Source organism: Triturus cristatus, chromosome 5_2 (genome assembly GCF_964204655.1).
Source record: "Triturus cristatus chromosome 5_2, aTriCri1.1, whole genome shotgun sequence".
Lineage (NCBI taxonomy): Eukaryota > Metazoa > Chordata > Amphibia > Caudata > Salamandridae > Triturus > Triturus cristatus.
The window spans coordinates 64118594-64135854 of record NC_140588.1 but is presented as its reverse complement, the minus strand read 5'-3'; the positions used below and the strand labels follow the sequence as shown (position 1 = coordinate 64135854).

General features: G+C 46.9%; 1 protein-coding gene across 3 annotated transcripts in view; it reads right to left on the bottom strand.

The window, feature by feature from the left end:
- LOC146822665 (uncharacterized) overlaps positions 1 to 17261 on the bottom strand; it is a 550662-nt gene that overhangs the window by 324433 nt on the left and 208968 nt on the right. For all 3 annotated transcript variants that reach the window (XM_085606858.1, XM_085606859.1, XM_085606857.1), the window contains one exon: positions 8757 to 8849. In XM_085606858.1, the coding sequence (XP_085462984.1) occupies positions 8757 to 8849 (93 nt within the window). The remainder of the gene's footprint in view (positions 1 to 8756; positions 8850 to 17261) is intronic.

Here is a 17261-nt window from a genome sequence, read left to right as displayed (position 1 = left end):
CTTAGCCATGCATGCCTCCTCTCTGTGACCCCTATGGCCATGAGTCTTGCTGAAGTCTCTGCCCCATCCAACGCCGTCTTTATACAGGAGTTGGCGATGTTTTTGCCTTCATCTATCAGGTGAGAGGCTCTCTGCCGGAATTCTTCGGGGAGGTGCTTTACTAACTCCCCCATCTCATCCCAGTGCTGGTACTGGTGTCTATGGAGGAGTGCATTTGAATTCGCCATGCGCCAGTGCATTGCGGCGTTCCTCTCGACCTTTCTTCCTGTGAGGTCAATCCTCCTGCTCTCCTTATCCGGGGGTGGGCCCGAAGTTGCTGGTACGTTGGCCCTTCTCCTGGCCGTGGAGGCTATGATGGAGTCCGCGGTCACGCTACCCTTGATGTAAGGGGGGTCTAGGGAGGAGTGCTTATATTTCTTCTCTGTCCTGGGCGTGATCGACCGGCAGGTTGCAGGTTCCTTGAAGGCTTCTCTCCCCTGATTCATCACGCTTTGTAGCATGGGGAGGAACTGGCTCCTTGTCTGGATGGGGAGCAGTGTCTCGACGAGAAAATCGGCTTTCGGTTTCTCCTCGTCGAGTTTGACGCCGAAGGCCATTGCTGCGCTCCTGACCACCATATTGTAGACCCCGATGTCGTCGGGTGGCGAAGGCCTCGAAGGGTACGTGTCCACGGGCTCCTCCGGGTTTTCGGTGTCGAGATCGTGCCATTCGACGTCGTTGCTGGTAGATGCCGCCGATTCGTAGAACGACCGTTGGTCTTCTTCCTCGGCTTCTCCCTCATAATAGGGCTCTTCTTCCTCTTCGAGTTCCCTTGTCAGCCCTTCGGCGTCGAACTCGTCTTCGACCTCCTCGACGTCCGCTGATGGAACCGTTGGAATCTTGAATTCCTTCATTCTGGCGTCGAACTCCTTCTTTCTTTGAAGGATGTTCTCCATCTCGGCCTCGAGCCGCCTCTTCTTCTTCTCCATCTCGGAGATGCTTTCGGCGCCGACCGCGGGTCTTTTCGATGAACCTTGCGTCGACGTCGAACGTTCTTTCTGCGTCGATCGGCCCGTTTCATGGGATGCTTTCGACGACCCTTGCCTTTCGGCGTCTTTCGGCACCGGGGAGTCCTTATCTAAGGATCCGCTCGGCCTCTTGTCCGTGGTTCCCCCTTTGGACGCCGAAGTTTTCGGCGCCGGGGCTCCCTTCGTGGACTTTGACTCAGATTTTCTCGAGTCACCCTCGTGTTGTCGAGGTACTTTTTGTTTTGCGCTCGACGATTCTCTTACCTCGTCTTCTTTTTTCTTGTCGGTCTCTACGACCGTGAAGTTTTCGGCTGTCTCGGCGACGTTGTCCTCGTCGTCTGAGGAGAGGCCCAGAGCGTAGAGCGTCGGGGGCTTCCCCTTGCCGTCCATGCTGGCGTTGGCCCTTCTCTGCCGCTCTCTCACCCTGAGTGTCTTCGGCGCGAAGGCTGAGCAGGCGTTGCAGTCGATACTCTGGTGATCGACCGGTAGGCAGAGGTTGCAGACCGGATGCTGGTCTCTCTGCGCGAACTTGTGGTGGCAGTTTGGGCAGAACTTGAATGGCGTCTTGTCCATTGCGCTCAGGGTCTCTGAGCGTGCATTCTCCAAGGCCGTCGAAGAAAAGGGCGCTGGTCCTCCTTTCTTCGCGCTCCTGATGAAATCTTTTCCTTTCCTGATATCTTCTAGTGTTTCTATCGACAAAACTCGCTTTTCTTCCTTCTTCCTTAGAGTGTAATTCTGGAGCTTCCCGATGACGATCCAGACCCAACGGCGGAAAAAAGAATCTGAAGATGGCGCCCCAAAGGTGGGACTTCCGCAGGAAGCACGACGACGTCACGGGAGGTGCACCAAATGGTGTACGTCGACGCCCACCTGGGCTACAAAAAAAAAAAAAAAAAAGAAAAGACTACGAATCCGGACCCAACCACAAGATCGCGGAATAATGCACAGCATAGTGAATACAGAAAGATTCACGCTGCAAAAAGTTAGATATAACCTTACTCTCTAAAGTGGTAGCTTGGTCGAGCAGTAAGGCAACATCAGAGGACAGTGTAAAGGATTTGTTGTACACACTCAGTCAGCAAATGGTCTCACACACTCAATAACTGAACTCTAGGCCAATGGTTGATATATATATATAAAATATATACTTGTTTTATTTTTAGAGCCACAAAGGGGATAAAAATATACTTTCTCAGAATGAGATGTTTCATATAAATACTTTTGCAATATGCAATTGACTTTTGTAAACAGTTACAAGTGGTTGCAGTTGGCAACTCTATTTTTAAACACACTTCTGCATTGGGCTCAATGGTAAATTCAAGTTATTTGCAACAGATTACTTTTTAGATTACTTTTGGAATTCCAGGACTGGATCCTAGATTCAGTCCTGGGTCAGTACTCAGAATCAAGTGATGAGTCGACTTAATTACTGTAATGATTTTTAAACAATATTTAGCTATTTTAAAAGTTGACACTTAGAAAATATTTCAAAGAAAACAGTCAATGATTCCCTATGGAAGAAAATTCAGGTTACAGGTACAGTATGTTCTCGTTACTTTTGTAATCCAGTACTGGGTGCCTAGACTCAGTACTGGGACCTTTATACAAAACAGGTAAGTAATTACTTTTTCAGATATTATACGTTTTTTGAAGAATATTTAAAGATTGCAGAAATCGACACTTGGAAGAAATTTCACAGAAAAACAGTCAATGGTTTCCTATGGAAGAAAATTGAGTTAAGGGTAAGTACCGTTGTAAGTATTTTTCAGAGTCAGTGCTGGGCACCAAGATCCAGCACTGGGAGCTCACCTAAGAGCAGGTGAGTAATTTTGTTTGTTACTCGGCTGATTTTTGGTGAATATTTTAAGATTTGAAAAGTCCACACTTAGAAAAAAGCCAGTCAATGTTACCCTATGAGGAAAATAGAGTTTGCGGTTTAAGGGTAAGTACTCGACTGGCAGAGTTGAGGTTCTGGGCATAGACTCAGGGGTCCCCCACGGTCAGGTAGGTACAGTTGGTTCACCCTCAGCGGCTCTAGGGTGGCCGGGTGCAGAGAGAGTTAGGCCCAATGTTATCCTAGGAGGGATAGGGGGGCCTTGGTTGGTGGCTGCTGACTGGCAAGCCACCCGGCTGTGGGAGCTGGGCTCCTGGTCACTTACTCAGGGCAAGTGAGGAAGTGGGTAGGTGTAGAGTTTTCACTGCCAGGGCCACTCGGGCGGCTGGTCGCAGAGTGCTTTTGAGCCTTCGGGCGCTCAACTGATTTCAATGGGAAATCTCCGGTTTAGAAAAAGACTGCAAGCTCGGGGACGAGGACTCTTCAGGTGCCACCACCACTTCGAAAGGTAAGTTGGGTAGTTGGAGGATAGGTGGGTACCCCGGCATTGGGCACAGGGGGCCGCAGGGCGCCGTGTGCAGATGTGCCTTTTGGTGTTGGGAAATCTTACCCTCTGTTGATCGCGGGTGGGGGTACAACTTGTTTTGAGGCTGCAGGCTTCTTCAGGAGTGTCTAGGGATGTCCTTGGGTGCCAGACTCAGGGTCACAGTCGCCGTGGGGTCGTCCTCAGGGTCTTTGTTCACTCCGGCACTGGCCAGGCTTGGCTGGTGCAGAGTGTGCTAGGTTCGCAGTTCCGGGCTGCGGCTAGGGATTAGAGATAGGTTTTTGAGTAGAGCCTCTACTCATGGGAGTCCCAGGGGCTTAGAGCCAAAAGGTTGCCAGGTCCTCCGGGGTTGGTGAGGTTGCTGGCCACAAGAGGTGCCGGGTTGGAGCAGGTTCGAGGGTCGACAGGCCGGTAGGGCTGGGGCCAAAGCAGTTGGTGTCTTCCTCTTTTCAGCAGCTGCAGGGCAGATCTTCTTTCTTCTTGCTCTTTGTAGTTTCGAATCTGGAATCTGGGGAAGGAAGGTTCAGGGTGCCCCTAAATACTAGATTTAGGGGCGTTACAGGTAGGTGAAGGGCAGGGACCAATGGGTCCCTGTCCTGGGGTGGGTACACCCCCTATCCTGCCTCTCTCCTGAGGGGGGCAGTAGCCTAGTCCTGATAGGGTAGGGCTCCCCATCTTCAAGATGGCGAGAGCCCGGAGATGTGCTTCACCTTGCCTCCCTCACCTGAGGGGTGGGGTTGGCAGGCTGGCACATCCCCTGTCCTTATTTGGGGTTTCCGGCCAAAGCTTCCCGCCAGAGTGGGGGTTGCAGGGGCCTGGCGAAGCTCACAGAGGCGGCATGCCTTTGAAGTTCCCCCCTGCCCATCCTGGGGGAGGAGATTTAGCGCCTCGCCCAGGATGTGCATTGTTGCAGGCCCAGGAGAGCAGGGGCTCTCCTACCCAGGGGTCCAGCAACATGTCTGCTGGGTGGCAGCCTAGGCAGCCTCAGAGAAGACGTGGATTGTAGGTTAGGTTTAAGGGGGCACCTCTAAGATGCCCCTGGGGTGCTGGGTACATTAAATCCCACACTGGCATCAGTGTGGGTTTAATGTGCTGAGAAGTTTGATACCAAACTTCTCAGTTTTTAGTGTTGCCATTATGGTGCTGTGGAGCTCGTGTTTGACGAGCTCTCAGCACCATGTATTCTTAAATGGCAGCACTGCACTTACAGTGCCCAGGAATGGACCTGGGTACTGTAGGGGCACAGGGCTCCTGCGCCCACACCATTGGCATAAGGCACCCAGCTAGAGGGGTGACTGATGTATGCCATGGCAGTGTAGGTGATGGGCATGGCACACAGGGATGTGTGCCATGTCGAGAGTGTGAGTGTGAGTGTGAGTGTGTGTGTGTGTGTGTGTGTAAGGGTACAGGACCTCTAAGGGTGGCACCAGGAGTGCTGCAGCCCTTAGAGGCCTTCCCTGGTCACAAGGCCCTGGGTACCTAGGGTACCATTTACCAGGGGCTGACATGTGACCAGGGTTTGCCAATTTGGGTTTGGTTTGCTTTAGGGAAGGAACATATGCCCTGGGCACCTGATTGGCAGGAGTCCAGGGCACATTCAGCAATTCAGCAAAAAGTGGGGGCGTACCATGCAAGAAAGATGGCACTCTCACACTACACTATCTCTCGCCTTATACATCTATCATATCCTCTACATCCATTCTCTCATTTATACCAAACCCCATACCACTACTATGTTCCCCCCCAAATAACCCTTTGACTCTCCTACTCTACCCCTCCTTGCATCATCTGATACCTCTTACTATACCGATCCCCCAAAACAAACCTTTCTAAACTCTTCCCTCTGAATTTTCCCCTCCAAAATCCTTTTTTACTCATCCAAAAGCCTCCTCCTACTGCTATGACCTAAAAAAATAAATCCTTCACTCTATCCCTCCACTGTCCTTTTCAATCAAAATAACAGACCAACATGTTCACTTCTCTAATTCCATATTCCACTATAATAATTCTCCACTATACTGATTCACCACTAATCCTTTATGGGTTCCAGAGTAGCGTGCTACTGGCCCACAAAGCGTTTCAACACCTCATCAGGGTTACAAACGCTATATAAACACAATCCCTTTTCCCTCTTTTACCCCTCCCCAAACCTTCTCAATCAAGATAACTGACTAACATACACCACTCAAACAACTTCCCATTTCAATTTTCAACACCAATCCTTCATGGGTTCCGGAGTAGCCTGCTACTCTCCAGAAAAGCGCTTCAACACCCCATCAGGGGTAACAGGCGCTATATGGATGCAAACCTTTCTTTCCCTTCTATCCCTCCGCTATCCTTCTCACTCCAAATAACTGATTATCCACCACTCAAATTACTTTCATATTTCACCATACAAATTCAACACTAATCCTTTATGGGTTTCCGGAATAGCGTGCTACTCACCCCAAAAAATAATCACTTCAACGCCCCATCAGGGGTAAGAAGCGCTATATAAATACAAACCTTTTTCCTCTTCTATCCTTCCAAATTCAAATAACTGACTAACATATCCACCACTTAAAATTTACTTTCATGTTTCACTATACTAATTCAACACTAATCCTCTATGGGTCCCGGAGTAGCGTGCTACTCGCCAAAAAGCGCTAAGATGCCTCGTCAGGGGTAGTAAGCGCTATACAACACAATTACAATACAATATCTGCATGAGCAGATATGCACATGTGCAGGCCATTTCAACTGCTGCCAGTACAAGTGACCAGGGAAACCAATTTAAGTACATGTGCTGGACACTGGGGAAAACAAGTTCCCCAGCTACATGATGGTATCAAACATCTCGTTAGAGGTGCCCCTGAAAACCTACCAACTACTAGTGTGCCGACATACTGGTCCGAGCTAGCCCACCACCACAGACTAGTTTCTGACGCCCAAAGCAGAGGGCCTTTGCTCTTAGGAGGTCAGGAACAAAGCCAGCTTGGGCAGACTGTGCTTACACCCCCACCCACGGGATGACCTGCAAATTAGCATTTCAAGGCAGGGAGTTTCAAAGAGCCCACTGCTTTTGGTATGTGAATCTGGCTTCTCTCACAGGAGGGGATGCTGACTGCCCCCCCCCCTGTGTCCAGGTTACATTTGCCACTTGAACAGGCAGGAAAATTAGTAGTCAGAGAAGTCATGTTCACTTTCAGAATAGTTCCACCCCTAAGGTGGGCTACCTGAAGTGAATACGAAAATCAGAAATCTACCATCTTTGTAATGGCAAACTTAGGAACTCTGACAGGGTTATGCCCACTTCTCCCAGGAAGTTGTCATATATATAGAGATTCATGACCCCAGGGCTAAGTAGCCCATTGGCTAGTACCCTACACTCACCTAGTGCCCCTAAATCCAACATTTAGGGGAGCCCCTGGGACCAGGAAATCAGATCCTGCGAACCTGAAAGAAGAGGAGAGACGCTGAAGAGTCGCAAAAAGCAAGAACAGTTGACCAGCAACTGACTTCGCGCCAACTTTATATGAAAGCCCTTTATCTCTCTATTTGGGAAAATTGGCACCAACTCTGCCAGCTGTCACTACAGTCATCACAGAAGAGCTGCGAGGACTCCGGACTGCCAAATACACGACACCGAAAAAGCACCACTACACCTGTGCCGCCTAGCAAAGCTCAAGAGGGCAAACCGTGCCAGCGTGGTCCCCAGACCTTCCAGACTCGAATCCCACCCCAAGTTTCCCAGCTGTAGACTTCCCTACACCGCCTGCAGCCTCTTTGTGCAGGCCCCCTTTATCAACAGCGTTTACGGTGATGAAAAACAGACGTCTCCAAACACCTCTGCACCCGGCCATCCAGGCCCCAGGAGAAGAGGACCAAAGATGTCCCAGAGCATCGTGAGACCTGAGCCCCCCCCCCCCCCCAGTTGGTTCAAAACGACTGGTCTCCCAGTCCAAACCTGCAGCCTCTTTCTGACCAGACCAATCCCAAATGACTAACATCGGGCACCCGAAGCTGTATTGCACCTCTGCACCCGGCCGCCCTGTGTGACCTCTTGGTGTTGCCATGGACCATGTCCTCTACTCACCTCAAGTCCAGGAGAGTGTGAGTGTGAGTGTGTGTGTGTTTGACCGGGTGTGTATTCGCAGATGCTGAACACTCCTTTCTGATAAGCCTAAGGCAGCTCAACCCCACTGCCCCCAAAAATAGCATCTTGGAATAGCTAGGACAAGCCCCTGTCCACTCATAAGGGAAAACATGGACTCTTTGCACACTATGCTCTTTTTGATACTAGCCCTCAAAACAGGAACTTGACTAATTCCTTGTGGCCACCACACCAGATTGTCTAAATGGATCTTGTGGAAACCTCCAAAAATTCCTGTGGATGGAAAACTTGTATAGGCGGTAGGATCTAAAATGACTAAGCTGCAATAAATTGCAGTTACACCCAAGTAAGGCCGGAGTACCAGTTTCCCAGCCTTTATCAAGTTACTGAATAGCCTATATTTAGTTAGCGAAACCTGAGAGCTTCTTAACATTTTCAGGTTGATCTGAAACATTGACCATAGAACATCAATTCCCATCAGGCTACAATTCTTGCACCTACTGTGAGGTAGGTGTAAAAATAACTGGTATCATAACTTGGGCCAGGCTGGGAAGGTGCAAAGACCTTCATGTTTGCGAGTTGTATGGTAGCTGTACATTTATTTCGCTATTATTTCAACTTTGGCAATCTAATTTGCATTGCATCAGTACTGTGGCCCGAGATACCAATGGTAAAAAAGGTTTAAAATAAGCAGAGGGTAATGCCCAGTCACCCATGAGTACCAAGAACTGGCCTTACATTCTGTATACATACAACTTTCTAGCTTACTCTGCTGTTTCCCTATACATTGTGTCCCTGTGAATATACACAACATGCTAAAGCCAACATTATCAGCAGTGCAAATTATTTTCTGAGTAAGCATCAGGGCTGGATTTTTATTATTTCTATATACCTCTGGATCGTTCTGCTGAAGCTCTCATACTAGTCTTATGGTACTTTATATCTGATTTTTCCATAACTCTGAAAGAGTGCTTTCATTAGGTCTTGGTATTGTTTTACCCAAATTCACCCCAGTTATGGTTTGCAACTATAAGTTGATTTACTGTCCAACCACTGCATCCTTTATGAACATTTGTATGCTATTGTTGCCAGGTTAAGTAACTATTTATAGGTACAGTATCTAACATCTACCTTTAAAAATGTCTTGCAACTTCTAAAGGAGAATCTTCAAAATGTACTTATCTTCAATAGAACTAGGGTTTTTCCAGGTGTAAATGTATTAGTAGGTCAAACTTTCTTTGATAAGTTTAAGAAGCAAGATATAGTTAAGATATCTACCTATAAGAGGCTCTCGAAGAGGTGCATCCATGTAATCCTTTAGTGACTTTCCAGCCTTTTTAATCTTCCTATATTTGTGAGCACCACGAAAACCTGAAAGAAATAGATGCATGTAAATTTGAAAAAGTTTGAAATATAAAAGTAATGATACAGTGGACAGTAAATAGACTTGTTCTAAACTTAAACTGTAAAGAAAATTGTATTGGAATAAGAGAAGTTATTAAAAGAAAACAATACTCTGTAACCTATCACAAATTTACAACAACTAAGCAGTGATTACAAACTAAACCCCCAGAGCTCCTTCAGCTTCACCGACCATCTGACTCTTGGAAACACCAAATCATACAAATTACATTTTCCTCTTGGTGGTTCTGACAAACCAAATTAATGAACATATAAAGCTGCAGAATCCGTGTTATAGGCAAATGCCACCTGAGGGTGCCTAAAATGGCACTGAAAAAAAATAAATTTAAAAAAAAGTAAATATCAGGCAGGAGAGGCTGTCCGTGAATAAAGGAGTAGTAGCTTTTCCACTGATGCATGTGCTCTTGGTTGATATACAAAATGGCAACTACATTTAATAATACACTACAATCTGAAATTTCGGGCAATCGACAATGTAGCCAAGAGTCTTTAAAACAAAGCACATGCATAGAATGTTCGGTTGCTAAATCGGTCCACAAAACTAGTAACTGATGTGGACTTGTAAAACAATTTTTGGCTGGCAGACTCTGAAGCATTACTATGCGTCTATAAAGCACAGTAAGTTGTTCAAAAGATCAAACACCCAACACACAAAGTGGGTGGCAACCCAAGAGCTTTAGTCAACATTAAATCAACAGCAAAGCGATTCAAAAGTAGATTTCCAAGGACAACCCACAAGTCTGGTTTCAACATTAAATACTGGTGAAGGAGACTGAAATCTCCTAAAACTCATTTAAGGTGAAGATATTTCAAATAAATAGAACTTGCTTATTACTGTCAACCTGGATAACGCAAGAATAATAATGTGGCCATTCTTTATTATTCACAATATTTTCCTCATCAAGGAAACTGGTTAATTTAGTACGAGAAAAGAGCTGTAATTGGAAATCATACATAAAAATGTCAGCAAGACTGTTTAAGGATCTTATGCCCGTCATCCTTTTTTTTTTGTTTACATTTAGATTCAATGCATTTAATTTTGCATAAAAACCTACACTGCAGGCCACACTGCTCGAAGAAGTCCAAAGCAACTTGAAAGCTGAAGTGTTTTCAAGAGAGTTTTCTCAATGATATACCCAGAATGAAGCACACACCTAATTGTTTCAAGATGAGTTTTACACTATGTATCTGTACTACGAGGGCGAGGAGTCCGTTTTGGAAAGGATTACTTTATTCGTCTGCTTATATGTGCTACTTGACATGGTTAAAAAAACAGTCCAATTAATGTTCTGGGCTACATGTGCTATTGCTTCATCTGAAACTATTAATTATGAGACATTAAGGAAGCATTTCAGCCACGTTCAGGTTCACATGATCCTCTGTGTTCTTTATTCCTTTTTGCAAACAAATGATTCCTGCGGTCTTGCAATTACAACAGTTCATTACATGTTAAATTTGAAGAGCATGGACTCCTTCAGCCAATACTAGCTTAATAGAAAAAAACGCGTATATGCGGGCTTTATGCCGTACTATGAAATGCACTTTCCTTTACATTTCTCTTTCTATTGTGTAAAGATTCCTGCACTTCAAAGTAAGTCAAAGGGATAGCAAATTCCCTCAATTCATTTGTCCAAGTCTTCCTTGGTTAAAGATGCTGGAGAAAGGCCCACAGCTCACTAAACCTTGCAAAGTACTGCATATAAATCATTTGCAGTGCTTTGAACAAGTGAAAATTGTGAAACGCCATATTTGAGTTGTGCGCTGCTCAGGTCAATGCCACTACTTTTATAAAAGAAACTGCTTTAGCACTACAATAAGATTGTGCTATGGTGGAAAGGGAATCCAGCAAGACCATGTGCAATATCTGTACTTGAAGTACACCCTCCACTACAACTTTAAATCAGAGCAAAGTTTAAGCATCATAAATTGTGTACTTTCAACAGCGAGTGCATATCCTATACAGACTACAAATTTGTATCAGTTTGTTTCATGAAGTACGTTTTTGCCATACTAGATCAAAATGTTTAATGACTGTAGGCTGTGAGAAAGTGGCTCTGTATATACTGTTCCCTAATAGGTACAGGGTGTACAGAGTCCACAGTCCCCCAGAGGCTGATAGAGGTCAAAGTTAGGTATGACCTTACTCTCAAAAGTGGTAGCTTGGTCGAGCAGTAAGGCAGTACCAGAGGACAGTGTAAAGCATTTATTGTACACACTCAGTCAGCAAATGGTTTCACACACTCAATAACTGAACTCCAGGCCAATGGTTTGTATATATAAAATATATGCTTGTTTTATTTTTTAGAACCACAAAGGGGGTAAAAATATACTTTCTCAGAATGAGAGGTTGAATATAAATACTTTTGTCTTAAGCAATAAATTTGTGTAAACAGTCACAGTTGGTTGCAATAAACAATCCTATTTCCTAAACATAACAATGCATTGAGCTCAATGGTAAATTCAGGTTATTTGTAATAAATTACTTTTCAGATTACTTTTGGAATTCCAGGTCTGGCTCCTAGAACCAGCCTTGGGTCAGTATTCAGAATCAAGTGATGAAAGTCGACTTAACTGTAATGATTTTTAAATAATATTTAGCTATTTCAAAAGTTAGCACTTAGAAAATATTTCAAAGAAAACATTCAATGGATCTCTATGGCAAGAAATTCACATTGCAGGTAGAGTACTTTATCGTTACTTTAGTAATCCAGGACTGGGTGCCTAGACCCAGGACTGGGGTCCTTATCAAAAGCAGGTAAGTAATTTCGTTTGCAGAAATGGTACGATTTTAAAAGAATATTTCAAATTTGCAAAAGTAGACACTTAGAAGAAATTTCACAGAAAAGCAGACAATGGTTTCCTATGGGAGAAAAATGAGTTAGAGGTAAGTATAGTTGTGAACACTTTTCAGAGTCAGGGCTGGGCACCAAGATCCAGCACTGGGAGCTCACCTGGGAGCAGGTGAGTAAATTCGTTTTTGTCACTTGGCTGATTTTTGGTGAATTTTTGCAGTTTTGAAAAGTTCACACTTAGAAGATTTTTGAAGAAAAAGCCAGTCAATGTTACCCTATGAGGAAAATGAAGTTAGCGGTTTAAGGGTAAGTACTCGACTGGCAGAGTTGAAATTCCGGGCATGGACTCAGGGGTCCCCCAGTGTCAGGTAGGTACAGTTGGTTCACCCTCAGCGGTTTCAGAACGGCCGGGTGCAGAGAGAGTTAGGCCCAATGCTATCCTATGAGGGATAGGGGGGCCTTGGTTGGTGGCTGCTGTCTGGCAAGCCACGCGGCTGTGGGAGCTGGGCTCCTGGTCACTTACTCAGGGCAAGTGGGGAAGTAGGTTAGTGTAGAGAGGGCACTGCCAGGGCCACTCGGGCGGCTGGGTGCAGGGTGCTTTTGAGCCTTCGGGCGCTCAATGGAAATCAATGGGAATGTTCCGGTTTGGAAAAAGGCTGCAGGCTCGGGGACGAGGATGTTTCAGGTGCCACCACCACTTCGAGAGGTAAGTTGGGTAGTTGTAGGTTAAGTGGGTACCCCGGGATTGGGCACAGGGGGGTCGCAGGGCGCCGGGTGCAGGGGTGCCTTTTGACGTCGGGAATCTTACCCTCTGGTTGATCGCGGCTGGGGTGGCACTTGGTTCTGAGGCTGCAGGCTTCTTCCGGGATGTCGAGGGGGTCCTTGGGTGCCGGACTCTGGGTCACAGTCGCCGTGGGGTCGTCCTCAGGGTCTTTGTCCACTCCGGCACTGGCCAGGCTTGGCTGGTGCAGAGTGTGTTGGGTCCGCGGTCCCGGGCTGGTGCCAGGGATAGCAAATAGGTTTCTTGAGTAGAGCCTCTACTCGTGGGAGTCCCAGGGGCTTAGAGCTAAAAGGTAGCCAGGTCCTCCGGGGTTGGTGAGGTTGCTGGCCACGAGAGATGCCGCGCTGGTGCAGGTTCGAGAGTCGACAGGCCGGTAGGGCTGGGGCCAAAGCAGTTGTTGTTCTTCTTGCTCTTCTTGTAGTTTTCTATCTGGAATCTAAGGAAGGAAGGTTCAGGGGGCCCCTAAATACTAGATTTAGGGGCGTTACAGGTAGGTGAAGGCCAGGGACCAATGGGTCCCTGTCCTGGGGTGGGTACACCCCCTATCCTGCCTCTCTCCTGTGGGAGGGGGGCAGTAGCCTAATCCTGATAGGGTAGGGCCTCCCATCTTCAAGATGGCGAGAGCCCGGAGATGTGCTTCACCTCGCCTCCCCCACCTGAGGGGTGGGGTGGGCAGGCTGGCACATCCCCTGTCCTTGTATGGGGTTTCCGGCCAAGCTTCCCGCCAGAGTGGGGGGTTGCAGTGGCCCGGGGAAACTCCAAATGGCGGCCTGCCTTTGAAGCTTCCCTTTGCTCATCCTGGGGGAGGAGATTTCTCACCTCACCCAGGATGTGCATTGTTGCAGGCCCGGGAGAGCAGGGGCTCTCCCACCCAGGGGTCCAGCAACGTGTCTGCTGTGTGGCAGCCTGGGCAGCCTCAGAGCAGATGTGGATTGTAAGTTAGCTGTAAGGGGGCATCTCTAAGATGCCCTCTGGGGTGCTTAGTACATTAAATCCTACACTGGCATCAGTGTGGGTTCAATGTGCTGAGAAGTTTGATACCAAACTTCCCAGGCTTCAGTGTTGCCAATATGGTGCTGTGGAGCTCGTGTTTGACAAGCTCCCAGCACCATGCACTCTTAAATGACAGCACTGCACTTACAGTGCCCAGGAATGGACCCGGGTACTGTAGGGGCACAGGGCTCCTGCTCCTGTGCCCACACCATAGGCGTAATGCACCCAGGTAGAGGGGTGGCTGACAAATGCCTCGGCAGTGTAGGTGATGGGCATGGTACACAGTGATGTGTGCCATGTCGACTCTTTGTTTTGTCCTGCACCCAGACACTCAGCCTGCAAGGGCAGTGTGTGTGAGTAAGGGTACAGGGCCTCTGAGGGTGGCACAATGAGTGCTGCAGCCCTTAGAGGCCTTCCCTGGCCACAAGGCCCTGGGTACCTAGGGTACCATTTACTAGGGGCTGACATGTGGCTAGGGTTTGCCAATTTGGAGTTTGTGTGGTTTAAGGAAGGAACATAGGCCCTGGGCACCTGATTGGCAGGAACCCAGGGTACACTCAATCGAAGTACATTCAGCAATTTAGCAAAAAGTGGGGGCATACCATGCAAGAAAGATGGCACTTTCTCACATAGGCCGCAGGCACTATGGTGTACATTAGCAATAAAAAAAAAAAAATGCATGGGTTACTTGAAACATAGAAAAGTACACAAACACCTCCCGTTGGGGAAATACATTTTTGGGGTGAATTGCTTGATAGTTTGCTCAACACACCAAACTACATAGACCATGAATTTGCAATGCAATAGGTCTTGCATTTGCGAGAGTTGGAGCTATTGGCATTGTAAATAATGCCCTTTATGTGTTTACAAAAAACCTACAAGCCGTGCATTAACACCACTTGCAGGTTTGTAAACCTAAATTAAAGGCATTGTCATTTACAATGACAATAGCTCACTTTCGCAAATGCGAGACCGTAAGCAATCACGGCACCTGCGCTTTAGCTTACGGTGGTGAAAGCTAAAGGATGGGTGCCACCCTTGCTTTAAAAGTAAAGAAATAAAAAGAAACGTTTTCTATTTCTTTACTTAAAAAAAAAACGTGGCACACGCGCTTTAGCTTAAGATTTTGAAAGCTAAACAGCGCGCGCATGTGCCACAATTGCTAAACGGTAAACAAATGGGAAAAAAAAACACCAGCCAAGTGCTTTTTTTTATTTATTCACATTTTGTTAGTGGAGGCGCCCCCGCTTTAGCTTTGAACATCTTATGCTGCAGGAGACAGGATTGCTTAAAAAGTAAACAAAAAAAAGATGAACAATTTTATTTTCTATTTGTTTACTTTTAAAGCAATCGCGGCACCCGCGCTTTAGCTTAAGATGTTTAAAGCTAAAGTGTGGGTGTCGCCATTAAAAATTAAACAGAAAAAGAAAGGCATGTGGCCCCGTTCGGACAGCATATAATGCTGGATAAAAAGATAAAGAACTGTTGAGGGAGAGAATGTCCTGCCTGTGTTGCAGGCAGGACGAACCTATTTTTAAAAAAAGTGCTCAGAGGCTGTAATTAAAGCTTACGGAGTAACATATGTAACAGCAGGTGTCCTCATTGGAGGTTACAAGATGGGACAAGGCGGTACTAAGGATTGACTACTAAGTCTATTGACCAATGAAAAGCCACAGTTTACAAAGGACAGTGACAGGAGCCAATAAAAAAAGATGGGCGGAAAGATGGGCAGTGCTCCAAATCCATAACTGAATACAGCATGTCTCAAAGAGACCGCACAAGCTCTGCCAAGGCAAGACCTAAACAAGCATTTGCAATGCAATAGGTCTCGCATTTCGCGAGTTTGAGCTATTGGCATTGTAAATGACAATTCCTTTTCTTTATGTTTTGGTTTTTAAAACCTAAATAAAAGACATTGTCATTTACAATGCCAATGGCTTAAACTCTCGTAAATGCGAGACCTATTGCATTGCAAATGCTTGTTTTCAAAGCTCCGCAAAGCTACCAAATGGGCCAAATGCGCTGGCGGCTTCTCGCCCCATGGAGCACAGAGTGCTGCGAGAGTTTATTGCAACTACACGGGAGGTTGTCACGATCAGAAATAAGGTGTGTGTAAGGGGGGGCATAGCTAAGGGGTGTTCACATGAGCTACTGAGGTCCCCTGCACGGTTTAAAGTTTTGTACTCATGGTTAGGTTTCTACAGTATGCTCAGGTGAGAAGTGAGCGCATTGTATGTGCACAGTCTGTTGTAGCTGCACTTCAAGACGGAAAGGGTCACTGTCTACACCAAGCCCAAGAAACACAAGGACCGAACCGAGTAGGTCTGCTCATAGCGCATAGAGGCGAGTTGTACAGCCCCAAGCGCTAGAGAAGTAAAGCCACTCTTTTGCCATGCTTTCTTTATAGTTTGATTTTTTTTCCTCTGGAAGCCCAAAACTATTCAATAAAACCAAACGAAAACGACTGGGAATCATTGCCTTTACTGCCCACTCCCGCCGTATTATTTGTTGCGACGCAATAACTCTTCATGTGTGCACCGTAAGAAGGACAAGAGCTGGGACAGAGTGGTCATTTGAGGGGCAGTTTGGTGCTTCTGAAGGGCCGGTAATATTGAGACTGGGTCGTTAGGAAACAGTGGGTTTCTGAAGGGCTGAGACAGTCGGTCACTCACGAGACAGCTTGGTGCTTCTGAAGGAGCCGGTAATATTGGGGCAGAGTCAGTGACATGGGCAGATAAGGCTGGGACGGAGTCAGTCACTTGTGGGACAGCCTGATGCTTCTGGAGAACCCAACGGGGTGAAGCAGCCGGTCTCAGAGGACGTATGTTGACATCTTTGCTCGCATAGTCAAGCGTCTGTCAGAGGTCATTGGTAGACTAGTGCAAGATGGGCTCGGTTGGGGGGAGAAAGTCACACCTCAGCACATTAACAGCGCCATTTGATTTAATGCTCATAGGGAAGGCAGTAGGCGCAAAGACATGAGAAGTACACTAGGGACATAGGGTTTTAAGGAAGAACGAAAACATTACATTTCTATTTAGTAACAGCATAAGAATCGTAGTGGAAAAGAGAGTCAGTGAAATCCCACACCACCCCTCCCGCGCGCCCAAACACACGAGCACTATCTGTAGGTCGTTTATTGCTGTCTGTCTGCTGAGGGCAGAGGGGCCGATGCGGGCAAGCTTAATCAGAAGGCCCCGTGGACCAATATATCCCAGTTTCACTGCCAGCCCCTCTGCGGAGATCACCAGAAAACTGCACACCAGAGCCGGTTCATACGTCATACTGTTATCTTGGATATGCCATGTCATCCATTGAAGTGCGGGTGCCAGTACAGAGTCTACTCTAGCAGCTATGTAGCGCCCAGAGGCCAGAAATGCTCACTGCTTCCTCGTGAAGCTCTGTGTCGGATGGGACTAAGCTGTTTACAGTTACTTCCGGTAATCCTGCGCAGGGCTCGGGGGAGGCAATCGATTTTAAGACTTCAGCGTGAGATAAATGGAATTTTCTAAATTGATGTGAAAATCACACCGTCGGCTGATTCCATTATAGCGCCAACAATGGCTCGGCTGCCTTCTGAGCGGGCTGCAGTCCCAGGCTGGTGAGATTCCGTCCTGTTTATCGCTTTCCATTAGGCAGATATACAGGGACTTGCGGGTTATGTTTCATTAATGTCCTTTGTCCTGTTACAGAAGCAGCGCGTGCTTTTCAGATGCATTCCCCCGTTTCAGCACATCTCTCGCCTGCGCTGGGCCAGATAAACATTATTCCAAGAAAGCAGGAAGGGGTGGCAAA